Raw genomic sequence first — 23,115 nt, forward strand, 5'->3', positions numbered from 1 at the left:
CAAAATCTGCAAATACTTCATCTCACCAAACATATTTTCTATACAACGAGATAAATGCAGATAACGGAATCTAAATCTTCTTTACATTTCCATTACTATTCAAATATTGCAGTCACATAACCACTCTAAAAGTTATTAAAAAATAAAGCAGGCAATAAATGTTAATAATATCGGTACGTGAAACGGACCTTGTACTCCGAGTTAATTATTAGTGTAAAGCAAGTCGTGTAATTAAGGCTAATTTAGAATTAGGAGAGAGAAAAAAAAATCAAAATTTGAGTTTGACTCCGGAGTCGCAATTTCTCATTAAACACCAAATAAAAATTTCCTTTTTCATTTTTTTATTTCTTGGGCTTCTATAAAAATCTGTGTGGCGGATATTTGTTTTTTAAATTTAGACCAAGTTAAAATATAATGACACAAAATGAACAATTTAATCTGCACACTAACTTAATTAAAGTTTAAATTTATTCTTCCTGCTGGGTACATTTCAAAGTCCGTATCGTATATGGTAGCCAAATTTGTTTAGTTGCAAATTATTTCTAATGTGGTACATTATTATTAACCATTAAAGGTGACAATTGATTAGCAATTGTGAATATGCCCAATTCTTTTCGTTTAGGTTGGGATAACCTTTCATTTCTTACAGGATCAAAGCAACTACTGTTTCTCCATTTTTATGCGATTAACAATTTCATAAATCAAAATTAGAGTTGAATTACATGGAAGAATATTGTGTTGTTACAAAGTTAGTACTACAAAGAGAAATAGCAAAAGTGGAGAAAAAAGACAGTTAATATTTTCTTTGATGACTATACGTTTGAACATGGAAAAGTCTTGGTATACAATAATTATATCAATTCACGTTTCAAATTATTATTATTAAACCAGTGGATATAAAACTTACAAGACGGTGGTTATGAAAATATTATATTAAATAACATCGGATTGACAGTAATTGGTGTTGGATCAAATCGGCCAATCAAGGAACACCACTACTAAAAGATCTTCCCACTTATTTTTATCGTAACAAACAGGAAATTATATTTGTGTTCTACATGGACTTCCCCCTATAATTCTTTCTTTGCATCAACTGGTGGTAGTGAGATTTATCTAAAGAAAAAGCTGATTTATCAATAGTCATACTTTTTGACGGCATTGACGGGTTAATCATCTTTTTTTCTTTAGTAGTTGTTGTTGTACTCGGATCTAGGTGTTATCAACAAACCCGAAGGAACCCAAAAACTCCACATAAGAAAAAGGATATGAGCCATGCTTAAGAAATTAAAAAAAAAAAGCTTAAAACTAGACTTATTAACATCTGATTTTCTTGTAGATTTATTCCAAGAGGTAATTTGGCTACTGTGTATAATAAACTTCAATCCCTTAGTTTTTATGACACAGGAAGAAAATCTCTCTTGACACTGCCTTCCTTCCATTCCCTTTCCCTGTTCACCCCCTTGAAAGAGTTGTAAAGTAACATGGAGAAAAGAAAAAGGAATTGGAAGTGACCCTATCAACTACAACATAAAGAAGCACAATTACACAAGCGTTTAACATTGTCAAGGGAGGAAAGGGGGTGGAGCAGAAGAAAAAGGAAAAACTCGGAGAATTATAACAACTTGTTACCTTGGTGACATGAATGTGCCTTGACGTACCATCAACAAATTAGTCATCCTAATTAATCCGAAGCCACATACTGGAATTGTTCAAGAAGACAAAACAACGTGGCAATGAATCAGTATATGTGAGAAGATTGGACAGGGATATTAGGCAACTTTTCACATATTCACACATGTATACACAAACTTCAAACTATTAAATCATATGTTTCAAGTTTTCTGACATGATACTTTATCTCCATAAAATCGAATGATATATTGAAGTTTAAAAGTTAATTGTTTGTTTTTCTATTAACAATCTGTATTTAAAGTTTGATCAAAGTATATCTTCCTCTTCTTGTAATACCAGTAGCACTACCAATCCATTTGTTCCGTAAATACAATTAACAATAGATAGAAAAGGATAGGTGTGAAAGAAGGATATATTACGAATAAAGTTTTGATAAGAGTAGTTTGTGTAATTCTGCATGACTAGTACTATTAGTGTGCACACCAATCATCTGATTACTGATACAAGAATATAACCATGCCACAAAATTGAAAATAGAACGAGGAGGAAGAGGATGGAAATAATATTCAAATCAATTCATTCCGCTTTGCGCAATTATATGTACACCCCCCTCCTTTGGTTCCACTGCTGCCACCAGCGGAATTTGAGTCATGGCTCTGATCTATCACCATTCGTATCAATAACCGTACTACATTCAGCCCCCACACAACCCTTGAATTCACATCGACGTGACAATTCACATTCCTTTGCCACCAGATATTTTTTTCAATGTGATGCGCGACAAATAACAACAACCCAACAAAGAGAAGACTTTCGTACACACATTTCCCACCCACCCACCATTACCGCGCTTAATAATAAGGATAATTATTTTCTTACATACACATACACAATTTTAATTATTATTTTTTTCTTGTAAATTGGCTTTTAACATATACTTGCATAATAATCTACCACCAGCCATGACCATACACACACATACACCAGCCTAACTTCTTGCTGAGAGATAAACGCCATAATTACTCAATTGAACTTTGTTGGCTTATATGTTCAAATCCGAGTAATTGAGAAATATTTCAATTATCATGGATATAACCCTGAGTTCCGGATATGGAGGCAAAAAAAGACGAATAAGCCTAACACGGAGTTTTAAGTTATTTTACTTTTGCCTTGTCTTTTTTTTCCTTTTTACTCTGACGTGCAGTGAGAACCCAACAGGCGTAATTTGTAAAAGAATAAAGAATTATTAGCCTGTGTTAGTTTCTCTTGTTGGTATGTGAACAATGTAATAATAACTAATTGGTTTTGATGCATGCATGATCTAATATTAGTTAAAGTTGGTGGTGGTAGAACACACCACAAAATTCTTTAATTTTCACGCGAAGCAGAAAATTCTTTTTTCTTTCTCCACGCCCCCCCTCCTTCCTCCTTCTTTTCTTTCTATTTATCTATCTTTCTATTTTTGCACCCCCTCTTTTGACTTCTTTCTCCTCCTCCTTTTTCCTCTTCTTCTTTTCCAATGACACAAACCCAAAATAAAATCCACCACAAAATTAATTAAAGCAATTGAAATTAAGAAGAAAAAGAAAAGAAAAGGAAAAGCAAATATAATAAATTTTTTATTTTAAAACACTAAAAAAATAATAAAAGGACCAACAAAAATTTTGCAAAATGAAGAATTTTCACTTTTCCTATTTAATAAACCACATTAGTAATATATATATATAACCACTTTCTTCCCACAAGTCTTATTATATCAAATAGTTCATCTGTTTTTTTTTATTTTCGTTGTTTTCTTCTTTCCTTCTCTTATTGTCATTCCCTTTCTGTTCTTAGTTCTTATCATCATCATCACTACTAAGTACTACTTTTGACATATCATTTCACACTCCTCTTGTTTTTACAACGTAACATTTTTCACACGCTCCCCTTCAAGGTTTGAAAAAGAGGAAATACATTGTTGTACATATATATCATTAACAACCACCACCCATCATCACTACTACTACTACTATTACTACCACAGTAACAACCAAAGCTACTTGTTCTTAGCAACAATAATAACAGTTTCCTTTGTTTAGTAGTATAATTATAGAGATAAGAACTCTAAACACAAGACAAAAAAAGAGAACAAAGAAATAGAAAGCCAAATATTTTCTACACTTATCTTTCACAGTCCTATACAGACACATTTATTATTATAGACAACTTCCAACTGGATTACTAATTTGAACTTTTGTTTTTTTTTTGGTTTTTTTGATTTATTTCATTTTTGTTATATAAACTTCATTTATATTATTAGCATATCAATCAATCAATCAATCAATCAATCGATCAATGTCTGCCACAATAACGGAAAAAGAAACCGCTGTTTCTACAACTACCGCCACACCAAAATCTATTAGACCTTTGTCATACACAAACTTGTTAGCTAATAGTTCCAACTATTTGAAACATGGATCATCTTCTGAGTCACTCGATTCTCAAGTATCAAATGCTTCTACCATCAAATTCACAGCATCATCTGTGTCGCCAACTATTTCACCATCTCCACAAACACCACAAGTGCAACCACAATCACAAGTGCAATCACAAGTGCGTAAGAAAATTCAAATACCAAACTATTATGTGCCACCCAAAGTGAACATTGCTCCATCTATTAGTATTACTGAAAGTAATGATGCAACCAATACCACAGAAACCATTGCCAGACCAAGTCTAATTCGTAAAAAGTCTGGTGAGATTGTCAAATCATCCTTGAAATTGTCAAGTCTATTGCAACGTTCATTATCTACACCACAATTATCCACAATGGGGAATAAAGGTAGTACGAGAAAATCGGTTCGTTTTGCATCAAGATTAGCTAATGTCAAGACATTTGATGGTTGTGACTCTCCAAGTACGGTGTCATTAGCTAATTCTCCTTGCACATCACCTCCATGTGAATTTGAATCTGGGTTTGAAGATGTTGATGTTGATGATGATGTATATACATTTTTGAAAAATAAACCAAATCGTCGTCTTCGTCTGGGATTCGAATGGAATTGGGATAAACTGATTAATTCATCCTCGTCATCTTCAGATGATGATGAAAATGAAGATGATTACTGGTCAACTCCAAAACAGTTTAGCAAGCCCAATAAATTTTTACCAAATTCAGGATTTGTTTCTGGTACTACTGCAAAGACTATTACTACAACAGGGTTTAATTCCAATTCATTGAATAGTTCTACTTCTGCTCCTTCAAAGGAATATAGATTGACGTCACATAATATTCCAAAAATGATCAACTCTAGAGAATCCATTGTTTGGTTACCTTCAGCATATGTGTTAAAGACAGATGGTAAAACTTTTCTTTATGGATTAGTTAATGTTCAAAATTTAGCATTTGAAAAGAAGGTTTTCCTTAAATTGACTTTAAACAATTGGAAAACTAGTGTTATATTTGGAGGACAATCGGTGATTAATTATTTCAAATCAATTGATAATAAAATTGATCAATTTAAGTTTAAAATCAGTTTGGATGATTTGATTTCTTCAGATGGTAAAAATGTTCAATTACAAATGTGTATTAAATATCAAGTTAATGACACTGAATATTGGGATAATAATTTTGGTAAGAATTATCAATTCCAATTGACTCGTATTGATAGAAAAGTCATCAACAACATTAGTTCAAGTACTTCTGTTGGTGACAGCAAGACAGTAGCAACTACAACTACAACTGCCAAAAAAGATGATGAATTTCCTCAATTTAATGAATTGGTTTCCAAATTAATGTTACACCAACAAGATACACAAATCAAAAAGAAAACAAGTCCCGTTGCCCAACGCAGCTTTTCTGTTTTCAATAATTTTGAAGAACTCAACAGTGGTGCTAGACTGACAGTATCTTCTTCTTCTCCACGTCCATTCTTAAATAAATCATTCTCATCAAATGATATCATTGGTTCTTCCACCACAAGCCAACAAAGACCAAGATACTCCCAAAGACATCAACGTAGTCATAGAAAAGATGCAACCACCACCACCACCAACACCAACACTACCACTTCGAATCTCAGTAGACCTGATTTTTCAAGTTTAAGTTATGCTGATTTATTAAACAATTATTGTTTTGCCAATAGTTCTACTACTACAACCAACAATAATCCATTAGTTGGAGTATCATCATTAACTACATCATCAAATACTAGTTCAATTTCTACATCACCAGTAGCATCATCTACAACTATTTCATCTACATCATCGTCTACACCAAACACGCCAATTTTGACTCCAACTTGTCTGGCACCACCACCACAATCTACTGCATCTACATTCCATTCATTTAGTGATTCAATTCATATTTAAAAGAATTAATACAACAAAAAACAAGGACAAACAATTCTAATCTTTCCATTCCATTCATTCTTTTAGTTTTTCCAGTCTTATTCTGTTAATATTATTATATTTTGTACATTCTTTTATTGTTTATTTCCTGTTTGACTTTTTCTTTTGCTTTTTTTTCATATTTTTGTTTAATTCCTGGGTTTTTTACATTTGTTTTGTTAATATACATATATAGCTTTTTATAAAACAATATATAACATCGTTACTATTATTAAAGAGAGTTGGTAGTTAAAGTTTTTGACAGAAGTTAATCGACGGGTTTGCGTTTTTTTTTTTTGCAACTCCAAGAAATTTCTGGCAACAATTGAAAACAACCAAAAAAAAAAAGTTTGGTCTATTGAAAGACAATTGTTACTCATAACCAACTATATTTGGAAATCTTTGAGTTAAATGTGGACCAGATTCAATAATAGATCAACCAAAACCATGAAAGTGGTAAACACCACCAACCCCTTGTTTCTTTCTCGTCTACCCAAGCTCCACCACCATCCTCTAGGTTATTCTTCTTCTTGAACCTTGTCACAGTCATAGATGAAATCATATCAATATATCCATGACTTATTGTTTTTGTATCATTGTGTCACGCCTTGAATATTTGTTGAGTCATACATTGAGAGAAGAATCGATTTATGGTATGATTTAAAAGGGTGTTTTTTCTTTAAAGTTGAGGCGTAGGGTATGCATTGAATAGGGGTAGAAGGAAGGAATGTACAGATTGGTAGGAAAAAAAAAAAAAATATCAAAACCCGCCCGCCTGCCTCGTTGGGTATTCCGTATTGAGGGATCCCCCTTTTACTTCTTCTTCTTCGTCGTCTACTCAATCATGGTTATCACTCAATTTGTTGAGCAAATTTTTTGATGTTTCATCAAGGGTTTGTTTATTAAGGGTTTGCTACAATTTCTGTATTGAAAAAAAAGATCAAACCAACTTGAAAAAAAAAAAAGAGGAAGTATTAATCACAAAACATAAAACCAAACTTCAAACACTAATGAGTTTTTCAAAAAAATATGGCGTGAGTTTTTTTTACTATGAGTACTAGTTGGTTGATTTTTGTTGGTTAGTATACCCTTCTTTAGAGTATACATACATACATATACGTACATGTTACAGAATTATGTTTTGATTATGGAAATTATAATCGAACTTGAGTTGTTGAGAAATTTTGTTCGTATAATTTTGAAACTAATGTTTCGCTAATTCTTCCTTAAATGTTTAACTTCACGTTTATTGGATTTGCTAGATTCTAAGATTAAATAGTCTTGCACTGTAAGGTTGTATAGACAACATCGCCAACCATATTCAAGGTTTTTTGAGTAGTTCCTCCGTTTTCGGACTACCGAGTATCATCACACCACTAGGCTGGATGTATATATATGTATGTACCCATCTAATGAAAGACGTGCCATTAACTTAGTTTGCAGATTACAATGCGCAATGTCATCTTGGAAGTACTGATATAAGTTTTGTGGCCATCTAGTGTAAGGTACTCCTTGGGTAATGAAGTGGCGTTATATTTTTGATAACTTCTCGAGAAAAAAAATTGGTTATTATAAATAAGGACTCAATTCTTTTAAATTATTGGAAATAGAACTCATTTGGTTTGGATGGAAATGCTCATAATTGTGTTACACGTATTCATCAGGAATCTTGAATTCATTTTTATGTTTCAATAGGTTGTGTAATAAATGCTGAACCCTTCATATTGTTGAACAAATTGACTGGGTTGTGATATGTCTTCGATTCATTTTGATCCGTTCAGTGTTCTCCAATTTAGTTACAGATATTAATTACTGTACTAAATACTACTAACAAAACAATTCAATAGCGTTCCAATTTCTATAGAAAATTGGTGATAATTAGTATAGAGTTTAACTGAGTTTTAATATATTTTATTTATTCGAGTTTTACTTCAACTAACATTATTGTAATTTTTACATGGTCTCTAATCCTTGTAACCTTGTGAATAACAATTTATTCTATGCTAAGTCTTCACTTGTTCTAAAAGCAGAACAAACCCTTGTGTGTGTTTTGACTCTTGATCTGAATCTTTTAATTAGATTCACCAATCTCCTCGGGTACTAATATGTGAGAGTAACACCTATATAGAACAATTTAATACTTTAATACAAGATTATCAATATAAAATTGAGACTGTTCGTAAATGTAATCCTGCCTTGGGAATACTATTCAAACAATTCGTATAACAAATCAAGTATCACTCGTAGTTCTATAATAACTCCATTAAGAAGTGGTGGCATAATTGGCCAGCTTGCTTATTTTTCTCGTAATTTAAATCTTCTTGTTTTGATAACAATGAATGATATTAATACTGGTTCAGATAGATTACTATTGTTAGGATTGTTCTATTGTTGTTGCAAAAAGAAAATGAAGTTCGTAAAAAAAAAAAATCTCTTGATCTAGTATCGATAAATGCACCTTATCATATCTTTTGTTATTGTTTCCTAATATTGATTTTATAATTTGATAGTCTTTGACAATGGTCATTATTATTGGATTTTTTAAAAATCCAGGCTTCGGAAATAGCATTTTCATTCATTTTCGGTACTCTTTGATACACATGGTAGCAGTTTCTTACTGGCAATTACAATTCACCATAATGATCGTTTGTTGATGTGTGATACACTTGTCAAAGATTTATTCTATTCCATCATTTGACGCCAATTTATCAAGATCACCTTAGGAGAGTTCACTTGGTAGTGTATTCATTTAGAAGTCTCGAAAATTGCCTGGTGAGATTTCACCACTGGAGACCTATTAGTTTTAGCTAATTATTCCTCCCAATAGAATAGATATAGTTTAAGTCGTAGCTATTTGTTGCCAATGGTAATTGTAAGTCATTGTAGTAGAGTGGAATGTTAAATTATGAGCAAGCTCATCTTTTCATAATAGTGGCTAGTTTCGAAGGAGGATTCTATTCCAAAGTATCAATAGTCCTCCTCCTTCTTTCTTACACATTCTACATGTGTTAATTACTTTCTATACTTTTACTCAGCGAAAGTTAATCAGACAAGTCATAACTCTAACACATTTTAAACGTGCCCTTATAATCTTACACATATCATTATAATCTCATTTTGTTCTTGTATTACAACATTATAGCAATCTGTTTACTGTGTAGCTTGTGATTCTTTCTTATTCCACTCAATTTTATTCTATGCTAATTTTTTTTTTGTTCTCCATTTTCTTTCGTTGTTGTTGTTGGCCAGGATTGAAAGGAAGAAAGAAAAAAAGGGGAACTATAAAAAGCTCACACATTTTCCCTTTCACAATTTTTTATTCTTTTTTTCCTTTTTGGTGAAAATAAGGAGAGATATATTGATTCAGAAATCTAACCGGTGGGAATGTTTTATTGATAATCGATATTTTTTGGTCTGTTTTTGACTGTGTGCTACAAGTCTTGCTTTGAAAGTGTTCAGATTTATTGTATAATTGTACAGTTGGCAATCCAATGATGCCTGCTTTCAATGCCTTATACCATTCAATGTATTCTTTAGTATGCTTAATTGGTATGAACTCATTTTGTTCCGATAATTTGATGTGCCACCATTTCAGCATGCATAGCTTCCTTTCGTGATATTACCCAAATTATGAAAGTTCTAACCATTACTAACTTACACTTCTTTTTTTTTTTCAACTTTTAATCTTGTTCCCCTTCCAATTATATTTATTTTTAGGAAGTGAATGAAGTTTATTAGTTGGATAATAGCTTTAATGACTTTTCAACTTCTTGTTTTTGAAATGTTGAAAACGATATATATTTATAGAAAGTTACAATTTAATATACAATTTTGATTTATATGTTTAGTCCGTTTAGTTACCATTGTATTGTTATTACGCTTGTAAGCCATATTTCGTTCAAATAGAGATAATTAATTTACTATGTTAATTGACTTTCTTAATCAGTGTTAAATTAGTTGTTTCATCTAGTCTTTATCCTTACAATATAGTTAATAGTGCTGAAATATAGCTTCGTGTTCTAAGATGTTAATAACCATTTTGATGGATCTCCCCATTTCTTGCAAAACTATATCACAACTTCATGAGTTGATTGAAACTTGGTGATGGTGATGAGAATAATGAGTAATTGAGTTTTGAAAGCAACCTGCATATAATTCTTCCAATTTTAAGTTTGATCTGATCTTCTACATCGATATGTAGCTTTTCAGTGGGTCGTGTAATATATTCACCAACAATAGCGTCGAGTAAAAAGTGCAACGTATTAAAAATGGAGGATGAAAAAAAATTCTTTTGGTTATTTTCATTTACTTCTTCTTTTTCTTTTTTTGATATCAACTGTCTGAAATCCTTGGATTACACATCTTGATTTAAAGTTGTTCCCTTTCTGTCATTTGACTTTGAAGGTGTGAACCCAAGCTGGGATTATTTTTTCTCCTAACGGAGGAATATTATCACCTCAACAAATCCTTTTTTTAAAAAAGGTAAATTAATCCTACTAATTAACTTATCCCGGTCCTTTTTTTTTTCCTTCTTTCTATACGTATCAATTACGAATAATTGAGAAAGTATGGCCAATGAAAGAAGAAGAAAAAAGAGATCAATTTAGTAATTATAATCATTTCGACTGTCAAACAAGGTTGAAATGGTTCCTTATTTTAAAATATGTTTATGAATATATGAATTATTGTTATATTTTAATGACAAAGAAATGTAGATTTCATCAGTAAAATGGTTTCAAACTCCTATATAATGGTAATATGAACCAGAAACACATGCACGCAACTTCTCCTTTGATTGTCCTTGCTCTATCTCACTAATGGTCTACAAAAACGTCGAGTTATCTATATATATTAAATGCATTTAATTGATGGGATTATTAAAACATAATAAACTAAAAACAAAAAAAAAAGAAAATCTATTTACGACCAGGAACTAATGGTTGCCAACTAGCCATTGATTTGGGTGTGGCTACTCCGCCACCACCACTTTCACCACCGTTTGTGTTTTGAGATGTTGAATTCCCATTATTGTCCAATTTTCCATCTTTATGAATTGATTTCAAATTTTCAGGTTTTTTAGGAATCATTGGTTTAACATCAAGTTTTTTCATTGTATCAACATCACTATCATCTTTTAAAACTTTCCCACTCTTTATAGAATTTGTAAGTGATGGTGATGATAATTTAATATCATTTAATGTGGTATTTCTTTTCATTGGTGGAATTGGTGGTTTGGTGTCATGTTTCTTTTCTGAACTTGAATTTATAGATGGTGCTGGTGATGATCTATTGGAACTTAATGGAGATGGAATTAATGGAGTTGAAGAAAACCCAATTGGTGGAATAGTTGAAGGCGTTGTCATGGCACGTCTTGCCGGAGGTGGCGGAGGTGGTGCCAGTGACAAAGTGGTTGTTGTTGTTTGACCTAATCCATGTATTAAATCAGTGGTTCCTCCAGCTGATACTGGAGTTGGTGTCAAAATTGAAGTTGAAGACCTTGTTAAACTTGATGTACGAGACATTGTTGTTGTTGTTGTTGTTGTTGATGATGTTGTTAATGGGGCAGGTGATGGCGATGGTGATGGTGTTATTTTCTTAAATGATAAAGACAGAATAATTTCATTCAATTTATTTTTCTTGATTTGTTCATTAATAATCTTAGCTGTGGTTTCAAAACTTGCATAAACGGCTTTATGATCAGAATACAAGACATCAATAGCAGAATCATACTTTAATAATTTCAATGGATTAGTAGTAGTTAATTTCTTATCACTTAAAAATAAAACACGATCTGTCCATGATGGAGTTCTTTGTTTTTCACTAGTATCATAATCATTAGTATATTTATCGAATTTATAAGTTGGAGGAAATTTCACTAAACCTTCTTTAAATTCATTAAAAGCTCCTCGATCTCTTCTTTCACGAGTTAATTGATCATTTTCTAATAATTCCTTGTAAGCACCATTAGCCACCAATTGACGACATTCTAAATTGGGAATATCAATTCGATAATTTAAATCACCAAACCATATTACGTGATCATGATCTTTAATATAATAATTACGGGGGAAAACTAATCCTTGCATTATTGTTGAATAATCATTATATCTTTCTGTGACGGCCAATGTCCCAGCAGCTAAATGACATGTAACAAAAGCAAATGACGTGGTACCAAATAAACATCTAATTCCACAAGCACCTTTATTGGCTGCCATACCTCCTAAACCAGTCTTTTTGGATGACCCAGCAACTCTTGTTACATATGATACTTTGGATTTTTTAACATATAAAAATAATGCCATTGTAGCAATTGATTCTGTTCTTAACAAGACATATTCTTCATCCATTTGAAAAGAATTCAATTGTTCATTTAATAATTGTGACCATTGTAATGCTCTACTACCATCAGCATTTAATATCGAACTTGCATTTAATTCAATCAATTCTTGTAATCCAATGGCATACATATCCGGTAATGATCCATCACCATTTTGTACACTAGAAGGGAACAACCAAGAAGTTAAATCGATATTTTTCGTCATCAACGGGTTAAATGCATTGACATTATAAGTCCCTGTAAAAATTTTAACATTTTCAAAACTTGTAAATGAATTTTCTTGTTCTTTTAATTTACTTTTAATGTATTCACTGGCAGGATTATAAACTTTCACTTTACAAGAATTTCTTCCATCAACTCCAACCAATATATCTATTGTCAGTTGTTTTTTCCCATCGACAAATGTATTTTGATACATTCTTGAAACTGATTTAGTAACATCTGATAATGCCCCAGCAAAGTTCATTTTACCTGATCTTGAAAATGATGATTTCAAGGCATTGGTCCCCGTATAAATTTGTGATATGGCATCACCATTATCAGCCCATAATGTATTGTGTTTTTGAATCATTCCTTCAAATGCCATACGATTATTATAAATCCCTTGATTAGTTAAAATATTTTCCAAAACGGATCGACAAATAACTTGTTCGATTAAATTAGTACGATCAAGACAATCTAAACAATTTACACGGAAAATCCCATCTTGTCGAGTAATAACTTCTTGACGATTCATATCATAAGTAAACCAACCAAACAGATTTAATGAATCTTGTAAATAGGGTAAAATTTTTGTTGCCCCAGCAAAACCTCCAGCAATTTTTGTTTCATGATGGAAATCAAATGCCGTATAGTCGATTTCTTCTTTCTTGTCACAATGATTATAAAGTTGTTGGTATCTTTGTGATATTTGTACTTCTGATGATTTAGTTTTCGAAAGTAAATCAACAATATGACACACTCCATAACTTTGAAGAATATCACCAAAATGTTTATTAAAAACTGGTTGTGTTGCTTGGGTGGATCTTGTTAAAGTAATTTTAGGATTCATCAAACTTGAATCTTGTTCCCAAAATGTAGGTACCGATCCTCTGATTTGTGTGAAAGTGAAAATTGATGATTTCGATGGATTATAATAGATATATTCCGTTTCAACAAAATTGGCAACATTCCCATTATCGTCAATACCTCGAGTATTATATCTTGTCCCAGCACGTTTCCAAGATTGTTTAGAAATAATCGTCAAGGAATCACCATTACTGCCAATCGGGGTTGTTTTCGCAAACCCTCTAATCACAGTAGTTAAAAACCGATTATCATCCAAAATTAATTGATTATAAGTATCTAAATTAGATCGGAAATGAATCAATTCATCCATTAAAAATGAATTCCACATATATTCTGGTTTATAATGATCAATAGAATTTATTCTAGTGTCAGGACTACTAACTCCTCTATTTTGTAATAATGACGTTAAATCAAAATCATTAGAATAATAAAATGATCCATTAGATAATAATTTCCTTAATTCAAAACATGGATGTTGTACTCGTGCATACCTATCACTAGTAATATTATTATCATCGTCATCTTGTTCTTCATTAACAACAATAGGATATCCTGAACTATCTAATTCAACAAAATCCCAATCATCATTATTTAAAGATACAAAATCCACCGAATAAATTTTATCAACTGTTTCATTTTCAATGGGACGAGCAACATTAGTTAATGCCCCTGTAATAATTGCAAGATATATTTGATCTTCCACATAGATTAATCCTAAACATCCAAAAACGTCTCTTCGAATTAATGTTCTATAACCTTGTTCTTTGGTGATGTTTGTGTTTGGGATTAAATCAACATTAACTGTTGGTTTCTTGGAATCGAGTTCTTTGGACGATTTGATTCGAAATGATAAACTGAAAGTATCTGAATATAGTACTAATGTTCGAGGGTGTTCCTTATATAGTAACTTCATTGAATATGCGGCGGGCTAATATATATATCAAAAGAAGTAAATTACTAATACTGAATGTCAATAAGCAATGAATGTTGAAGGAGGGGGATGTTTTTTGGAAAATTTTTATGGGTGTTGGTGTTGTTGGCAGTTGGTGGTTGTAGCCAATTTTTTTTTTGCGTTGTCCCCTAGTCGTTTTGCTCGTTGTTGTTGCTGTCAAAAGTTTTGGTCGACATGAAATTTATATTATTGATTTACTTACTAACTAACTAATTAACTGTCACAAGAGAGAAAGATAAAAAGTTGGACTACTACTAATACAACAATTCTTTAATAATGTCATTTAATCATCCTTTAATAGCTAAATTAAAAAATTATAAATTAATTTTAGGGTCTACTTCACCAAGACGACAAGAAATATTGAAAACTAATTTAGGAATACATGATTTTGGAATCCTTGGATCTAATTTTGCTGAAGATCTTTCTAAAGATGATAAGTCACCTTTAGAATATGTTCAATTGACAAGTAAACATAAAGCAGAAGCTATAGTAGCAAGCCTAGGTATTAAGGAAAACGGAGGATTGGCCACACTTATTCTTACTTGTGATACTATTATAAGTTGTAACAACAAAGTGTTTGAAAAACCAATAACCAAAGAGGTACAAAGACAATTTTTCAATTATTTTAAACAGTTTCCTGAATTACAAGTGATATCGGCATTAACTTTGATTATAATAGATAAAGATAATGCTACAACTGAGTTTTCTGATTATACTATTACCAAGTTACGATTTAAAACTGATGATGATGATGAGATTATTAATGCATATATAGAAAGTGAAGAAGGTTTAGAAGTTGCTGGTGGGTTTAAATATCAAGAATTAGGAGGTTTATTGTTTGAATCTATTGATGGTGATTATTTAAATGTTGTAGGATTACCATTAAAGACATTTGATTTATTACATAGGAGTATTTAGAGATAATATTGGTGTGCATATAAAAAAATATAAGTGTGTATGTGTAAAGTTCAATGCTGCCTCATCGCTCTTCCTGTCTCAAAGATTCATTAAGGAAAAAAAAATTTCAAGCACTCTTCATTCTTACTAAGTAATACCAATCAATTTACTATTATACTTATATACATACATTCATAATGGCAAGGAAACAAGTTAAATCGAAGGTTGCTGAAAAGGTTGAAAAGAAACAAAACATAACAACTCCAAGTGAAAAGTCAGTAGAAGATATTGAACATGATTTACAATTACCATCCTCATCTGATGAGGAAGAAGATATAGAACAAGAAGAATTATCTGAAGAAGAAAGCAGTGGTGATGAAGAAGAAGAAGAAGTAGAAAAAGAAGATAATATAAATGGATTATCTGACGAAGAACAAGAAGAAGTACAACAACAACAACAAAACAAAGCTAATAAATCTGGTCATTCCGTCAACAAAATCATTAAAACTTCTGAAGCTACTACCACCAATACATCAGCAAACAATAAATCTACAAAATCCAAATCTGGTGTCATATATATTGGTAGATTACCATCAGGATTTCAAGAATCAGAATTGAAAACTTATTTTTCTCAATTTGGTGATGTGATTAATGTTAAATTAGCTCGTAATAAAAAAACTGGTAATACTAAACATTATGGATTTATAGAATTTGATTCAATTGAAGTAGCTAAAGTTGCTGCTGAAACCATGAATAATTATTTATTATTTGGTCATTTAATTAAATGTGAAGTTGTTGAAAATCCTCATGAAGATACTTTTAAACATGGTAATAGAAAATTCAAAGTTATTCCTTGGAAGAAAATTGCTAAAGAAAAACATGAAAAATCGAGAACAGAAGAAGAATGGAAAGTATTGATTGCAAAATTTGAAGAATCTAAACAGAAAAAGCAAGAAGAATTGAAAAGTAAAGGTATTGATTTCGATGTTAGCGCAATATAGATAGATAAGTAAATAAGTAGTTAATCTATGTTGTTGTTGTTATAGTAGTAGTAGTAGTAGTGTTGTTTGTATGTGTGCGTGTGCGTGTGTGGCTTCCCATTTTTTTTTACCCGTTTTGGGAAATAAAATCCGTAGATTGTTGTTAAATGTTTGTTAGGGAACATCCCATGATAAAGCATAGTGGAAGTTTGATTTTGTTTCACATGTACTGTTGTTGGAGTCTCGTTCCAATGCAAATAATTAAATCGTACCATATAAAATCTTCCCTTTACTACATACATATATACTACAAAAAGAAAATAGAAGCACAATAATCGAAGGGAGAGAGGGAGAGGGGTCTTAAACCTTTAGTGTGGGTGGGTGAATAATGCATAAATACAATAGAAATTAAAGCCTATAGAAAAAAAAAAAAAAGGAAAGAAAAAACTTGTGTTTCTTTTCTAGTAGATTTTTACGCTTGTGATAAATAAATAAATAAATAGAAAGGAATTTTGTAGCAAATAATATGAATGGTATTATTAAATTAAATTGTACTGTGAAAGTAAAAAAGTGAGTTAAGAGTGTGAAAGAAAGAAAGAAAGAAAGAAAGAAAGAAAGGAACGAGATATAGAAAACCAAATTCCTGTATATAAGCTGAAATCATCATATGGTAATTTGATCGTTTAGAGTAAAATTTTCCAACAAAAAAAAAAAAAGAATTTTGATTTCTTTCACACGCAACATACTAATTGTTGATTTACTACTTCTACTATAAACACTGATTAGTGAGTATCTTTCTGTTTTCTTTTCTGACATTTGCCTTTATATTCTCAATTAATTCTTTTAAAACTTCACAACTTTCGTTTTTCTTTTTCTTTTTCTTTTTTTTTTAATTCCACAATTGGGATCTTTTTCTTCTTTCCTTCTTATTTACTACTGTTTTATTATTGATTAGATCAATTTCAACTACATTTTTTAATTTCAATTTCAATTTCAATTTCAATTTATTCTTAATTCAGCCCCTTTCAACCCTGTCCATCCTTTCGTTACATACATTTATACAATCATGTCAGAAGAAACCGTTACTATTTACGATTATGAAGAAGTTTCCAAACATAGAACTCATGATGATTTATGGGTCGTTCTTAATGGTAAAGTTTACAACATCTCCAGTTATATAGATGAACACCCAGGTGGTGAAGAAGTTATTCTTGATGTTGCTGGTGAAGATGCCACTGAAGCTTTTGATGATATTGGTCATTCTGATGAAGCTCATGAAATTTTACAAAAATTATATATTGGTAATTTGAAAGGTGCTAAACCTGTTGAAGCTAAACATGCTCAATCTTATGCTACTGAAGATAGTGGTATTAATTTCCCATTGATTGCTGTTGGTGTCTTTTTACTTGCATTTGGTGCTTATTATTACAAAACTAACTTTGCTTAAAACTAAGAATCTTTAGAATATGGAGAATCCCAATTTACCACCAAACAAACAAACAAACAAGCAAGAAATATAATTGATTTACAGTATTAATAACATCATTTGATTGTTTTGAATATTTTTGGTAAAAAAAATGATTTATGATTCGTTGTTTTTTTTTTTATTATTATTATTATTATGAATTTTTTTTTAAAATAGTCTAGATTTAAAAAGAAAGAACTTTGAGAGGGTAATAGAACTTAGATAATTAGGCAATAACTTGTTATTTTGTTTTTTTTTTTATTTTGATTTTATTCAATGTAGTATTAATTTGAAAGAGAGTAGTAGAGAATATTTCCATCTGCAAGCAATTTGATATTCTTACAAAAACAGAAAAGACTTGTAGAGTGATTTTTCCCTTGTTCAATAATATTACTCATATAAGATCTTACTTGTCATGTGCTGCTATTCAATATATATATTACGCTTATTTTCTTGTTCACTTTTAAACTTTCATTCACTATTTATTAAATTTAGTAATCAAATTTTTGTTGACTTTTATTGGATGAAATTCTCAAATGCAGTCGAAACCTCTTTTTTGACACAACCAAACAAAAAAAAAATCACACGCGTGGATAGGTTTCGTACTACTTAATAATACACACCTTGGTATACTTGCAAAAATTAACTACCAAATGATTTTCTTTAATACTGACGACTCACGTTGACATTATCAACTTATTAGAAAGCTTTACAGCAAAAAACTTTATAAATTATTGTACCTGTAGATAGAATGTATCAGTTGTTGCCTTGGGTTGAAGTAGATTGGTGGCGTTTGTCAAAACTCTGACTAATTTATCCATTTCAATGTATATTTTAGCAAAGTAAACTTTACTACTCAATTAAAGGACTCGTAAATCTCTGTATAAACAGAACCGATTCTAACAAATTAAATGGTTGCAAATTTTGGAGATTTTTTTCTCAATATTCTTCTATTTTTTCATGTTTTGGGTCACAACTTTCTATGTCTATTGGGATTTCCCATTAAAGTTAATAGAGTCATTAAAAGTTCTATCTCTAGTAGGTAACTGAAACGATTAAATCCAATTGTTGTAGTCTTAATGTGAAGAAACGTTATAACCTTTCTTTTTTCTCTCAAATTCAGCAAAGTTACCACTTTAAAAACGATATTATGTGACTTCTTAAGCTATTTTAATAAACTATGAAATTGCTACATTCCAATGATTTGTATTCTTATAGAAAAAAAAGGAAAGAGGTGGTGGTCAATGCACATTAAGTGTTATCATGTGTGTATGTGTATAAGTCATTCCTTTTTTTTTTATTCAAATATATTTGCAAAAAAAAAATAAATACACTCAATTCACACCCACGTTCTTACTAATCAACACAATAAATAAACTTTTCAATATTACAATTGCTAGAATTGGTGAAAACGTGACCCTTGCATAGTTAGAAACCCGACTGTATAAATATATTCCTAGTCCCTGTAGTTTTAAATATTTTTATCGCTCCCAAAGAGAAAGATTCCCCTCCTCACATTCTCCTATACTATGCAATTATTTAAAAAAGTATCCAAAGAATCTAAAGGTAACAAAACTTCTCGACATAATCAACAATTGAATTCACCAGAAGATTTAACTAAGAAAAATTGGTTCTGGATGTTAATTGCCGGAATTTGCTACAACACTTGAATTAAAAGCAAATAAAGACCCCCCCCCTTGAGCTAAGCTGGTAGCGCGTCCAGTTTTTAAGTTTGTTCTTTTGTTGTTGTTGCTGATACACTACCTTTTTTTTACAACTCAAATCCAAATCCTGCACATAGGTGTTCACAAAATTTTTTTTTTTCTGTTCTATAACCACATCGATCATCAAATTTTTTTTTTTTTCACTTACAAAACCAAATTTCTTCTATTCCTCTTTTCCTCTTCCTTTTTCTTTTCCTTTCTTACTATACAAATCACATTTAATAATACATCAAAATGGTATGTTTTTTTTTGCAATGAAACTTCCCTAGATGAACAACATATATTAACATTTGTCACTTTTTTTTTTAGGACGCTAAAACCCCAGTCACTTTAGCCAAAGTTATTAAAGTCTTAGGTAGAACCGGTTCAAGAGGTGGTGTCACCCAAGTTAGAGTTGAATTCTTGGAAGATGCTTCAAGAACCATTGTTAGAAACGTTAAAGGTCCAGTCAGAGAAAACGATATCTTGTGCTTGATGGAATCTGAAAGAGAAGCTAGAAGATTACGTTAAACAAATCACGGTTTAAACATTCATCAAACCAACAACCAAATCTTTCCCTTTTTATTTGAATTTTATTAAACAAGTTATGGGATGATTAACTAAACAAACAAGAGAAAATATATATGTAATTTTAGTTGCATTTATGATATGAATTTGGAGAGATGAAAATAAAATAAAGAGGAAATTTACTGCTAGTTTTTTTATTTTTTAACTTATAATACATGTCATATTTTTAATAGAACCCAGAGGCAGAGGCAAGTATTTCCTTTTTTTTTTTTGGCAAAAACAAGAATAGAGTCAATGGTGACTCTTAAACAACATATCTTACAGATGTGGAGATATAGTGTGTGAGCCTACTGTACTTTGTTCTTGGTGTAGAATATTAATCTTTGTATCTTTTGTTAGTGCGCGTAGTTGAGCACATCACGTGCAACTTTGTTTTTTCTAGGGCTACAACCCCAAAAACACGCGCGCTACCAAAAACCGTTCAATTTGCCGACATTGCCACATTTGTTTTTGATCACGTGCCTTTATAGTTTTTTAGTTTTGTTGAAGACGACATTGTAGTAAGACATTTTTGTTGCTGGAAGAAGAGAATGATTTGTGTGTTCTGTTTTTGTTTATGTAGGTGTAGGGAGAAAAAACTACAACACCAAGGCTTTTCAAAATTCAATTGAAGGCAACAGTACCAACCAATATCATATCCTAATAAAACATGTCTGATTTAGAAGATGATTTACTTGCTTTAGCAGGTGGAGAAGATAACACCTATGAATCAGATGAAGAAATCACCAGTTCCAAAAGGAAACCCATTGTTGCAGATGATTATAATGAAGATGATGATGAAGATACAGTATTATCCAAACGTCGTAGAGTTGAATCTGGAGATGATGATGATTATGAACCACAACAACCACAACAAGGGGAAGAAGAAGAAGGAGAAGAATTTCAAGAGAATGAATTGATTGATCCATATCCATTAGAAGGTAAATATAAAGATGAAGCTGATCGTGAAGCTTTAGATAATATGGATGAAATGGAAAGAGAACAAATTTTATTTGAAAGAATGCAAGAAATGGATAAATATAGAGAACGGAAATATTTACAAGAAAGAATGAAACAACAACAACAACAACAAAAGAATGTTGTTGGAAGAATTGAACCTACTAGATCTTCAGGAAGATCAAAAACAGGATTAAAACCAGCTAAAAAAGATAAATTGACTGAATTAAGAAAACAACGTGCACAACATTCTAAAAGAAAATCAAGAAGAGAAGCAGATTATGCCGAAGGTTCAGAAGATGAAGAAGATGAAGATGACAAGGAACCAGAAGAAGAAGAAGAAGAGGATGACGATGAAGAAGGATTCGAGGAAGATTATTATGATGATTATGATGGAACTGTTGCTTGGGGAGGTCCATCTAAAGTTAAAAAGAAGAGATCTACAGAATTAGCCAAATTAGAAGATATTAATCGTATAAAAGTGGGGAGAACTATTTTGACTCAATATTGTTTCCATTCAGGATTCGAAGATACGATAGTCGATACTTTTGGGAAAATCAATTTAGGTATGGATAGATCTACTCGACAACCAATTTATAGAATGGTCAAAATAATTGATGTGAAATCACGACCAGAACGAGCATATAAATTGGGTCATTCCAATTTTGATATTTTTTTAACTGTGAGTCAAAATAAGGATCAAAAAAAGGATTTCCCGATGTCGATTTTTTCTGATTCACCAATTAATCAAGATGAATTTGATAGATATTTAAAAGAATTGAATAAAACTGATGAAATGATTGAATTTTTGGATGATGTGAATTCTAAATTTGATGAATTGACAAAATTCTATAGTAAAGGATTAACTGATAAAGATATTAATGATATGATTGCTAGAAAACAAAAAATTCAAGAAAAAAAAGGTAATATCAGTATGTATGATGCTGTTAATAGGAAAACCAATTTATTGGATCGATTGAAAATTGCTAAACAACAAGGCAATTTAGAAAAAGTTCAAGAAATCATTGAGAAATTAAAAGATATTGATGAAATTTTAGAATCACAAACATCTAATCAACCAACTTCAAAATCATTAAATACTATGACATTAGTTAATGAAAGAAATCGGAAATTGAATTCTACAAACATTAGAAAAGCAGAAATTAAATTCAAATCAACAGCTGCTCAACAACAATCCGATGGTGATCCGTTTTCTCGTTTGAAAACCGCCACAAGAATGTTTTATCAAGATTTAATTAATCAAGAAAATGAAAAGGCATTAAAAAATGTTAATATGCAACAAATGATCGATGAAAAAACTGAGAATGAAGCCAAAATTGCTAAATCAACTTATCGAGATCTTGGAGAAATGGATAAATTAATAAAAACAATTGATTTTGATTTTGAATTGGCAGTATAAAGAAGGAGATTTGATGTGTATGTATGTATGTATGCATTTAGTAAGTGTATAATTACAGGGATGGTATTAGTGGTGGAATGTAATAAAAGCTTATGACCGAGGAATATTCGGGGTAAAGGTATATAGCCTATGTGTTATAGAAAGAAATGTAAAGCTGTAACTGACAACACAAACCATACATCACACAATCACCAGTTATCATCATCATTTATTATGTTTTTGTGTGTAGTGCGAAACAGGAGAATGGTAGAAACTGGTACCATTCCCACTACCCATGGCGGCGGCAGCTATCACCGCCGCTACTGACAAGAAAAAACTGCCGTCGGTTACACAGAAGGACCAAATTTAATTTTTAGTACGTTGTTGTTGTTGTTGTTGTGAAACCATATTTAGTTTAGTTACATGTGCATAATTCAATTTGATTGGACGGATATGAATTTGATCTTCTCCCCCCAAAAAAAATCCACCTTACAACAACAACAACAATAACAATTACAAAGTAACTTTAAATAAAGTTTGTCAATTGCCTTGGGTGTGTATGTGTTGTTTTTTTGGGGGAACTTTCTTCGAGCACAAAACAATAGATGAAGAACTAGAAGAAGAAGATAATTATAATGCATGAGACTCGGTTTTCAAACTTAATGCACACACACAAAACGAGGTGGACAACAACAACAACAACATATGGATTATCTTTTGTAGATCAATCAATATGTAGTTTTAATAGCAATGAAGAAGTAAATCTCATCGCAATAATGATTAAATC

At 31.2% G+C, this 23,115-nt stretch overlaps 7 protein-coding genes across 7 annotated transcripts; 6 read left to right on the forward strand and 1 right to left on the reverse strand. All coding sequences in view use genetic code 12, as the record gives it.

Moving 5' to 3' along the window:
* Nucleotides 1-3,969: 3,969 nt before the first annotated feature.
* Nucleotides 3,970-5,985, forward strand: GAC1 (protein phosphatase regulator; the record flags this gene model as incomplete). The annotated part of the gene is made up of 1 exon (XM_715252.1): nt 3,970-5,985. The coding sequence occupies one exon, from the start codon at nt 3,970-3,972 to the stop codon at nt 5,983-5,985; it is 2,016 nt and encodes a 671-aa protein (XP_720345.1).
* Nucleotides 5,986-10,919: 4,934 nt separating this feature from the next.
* On the reverse strand, nt 10,920-14,321 carry CAALFM_C700670CA (phosphatidylinositol-3-/phosphoinositide 5-phosphatase; the record flags this gene model as incomplete). Its single annotated transcript, XM_715251.1, has 1 exon — nt 10,920-14,321. The coding sequence occupies one exon, from the start codon at nt 14,319-14,321 to the stop codon at nt 10,920-10,922; it is 3,402 nt and encodes a 1,133-aa protein (XP_720344.1).
* Nucleotides 14,322-14,636: 315 nt separating this feature from the next.
* Nucleotides 14,637-15,278, forward strand: CAALFM_C700680WA (nucleotide diphosphatase; the record flags this gene model as incomplete). Its single annotated transcript, XM_715250.1, has 1 exon — nt 14,637-15,278. One exon carries the CDS (start codon nt 14,637-14,639, stop codon nt 15,276-15,278), a length of 642 nt encoding a protein of 213 aa, XP_720343.1.
* A 176-nt stretch (nt 15,279-15,454) lies between these two features.
* NOP15 (rRNA-binding ribosome biosynthesis protein) lies at nt 15,455-16,258 on the forward strand (the record flags this gene model as incomplete). Its single annotated transcript, XM_715249.1, has 1 exon — nt 15,455-16,258. The coding sequence occupies one exon, from the start codon at nt 15,455-15,457 to the stop codon at nt 16,256-16,258; it is 804 nt and encodes a 267-aa protein (XP_720342.1).
* Nucleotides 16,259-17,303: 1,045 nt separating this feature from the next.
* CYB5 (Cyb5p) lies at nt 17,304-17,684 on the forward strand (the record flags this gene model as incomplete). The annotated part of the gene is made up of 1 exon (XM_715248.1): nt 17,304-17,684. The coding sequence occupies one exon, from the start codon at nt 17,304-17,306 to the stop codon at nt 17,682-17,684; it is 381 nt and encodes a 126-aa protein (XP_720341.1).
* Nucleotides 17,685-19,660: 1,976 nt separating this feature from the next.
* Nucleotides 19,661-19,936, forward strand: RPS28B (40S ribosomal protein eS28; the record flags this gene model as incomplete). Its single annotated transcript, XM_019475476.1, has 2 exons — nt 19,661-19,663; nt 19,736-19,936. The coding sequence occupies 2 exons, from the start codon at nt 19,661-19,663 to the stop codon at nt 19,934-19,936; spliced, it is 204 nt and encodes a 67-aa protein (XP_019331021.1).
* Nucleotides 19,937-20,642: 706 nt separating this feature from the next.
* Nucleotides 20,643-22,349, forward strand: RTF1 (Rtf1p; the record flags this gene model as incomplete). Its single annotated transcript, XM_715247.2, has 1 exon — nt 20,643-22,349. One exon carries the CDS (start codon nt 20,643-20,645, stop codon nt 22,347-22,349), a length of 1,707 nt encoding a protein of 568 aa, XP_720340.2.
* Nucleotides 22,350-23,115: the final 766 nt, after the last annotated feature.

This window comes from Candida albicans, chromosome 7, assembly GCF_000182965.3.
Source record: "Candida albicans SC5314 chromosome 7, complete sequence".
In the NCBI taxonomy this organism is placed as follows: domain Eukaryota; kingdom Fungi; phylum Ascomycota; class Pichiomycetes; order Serinales; family Debaryomycetaceae; genus Candida; species Candida albicans.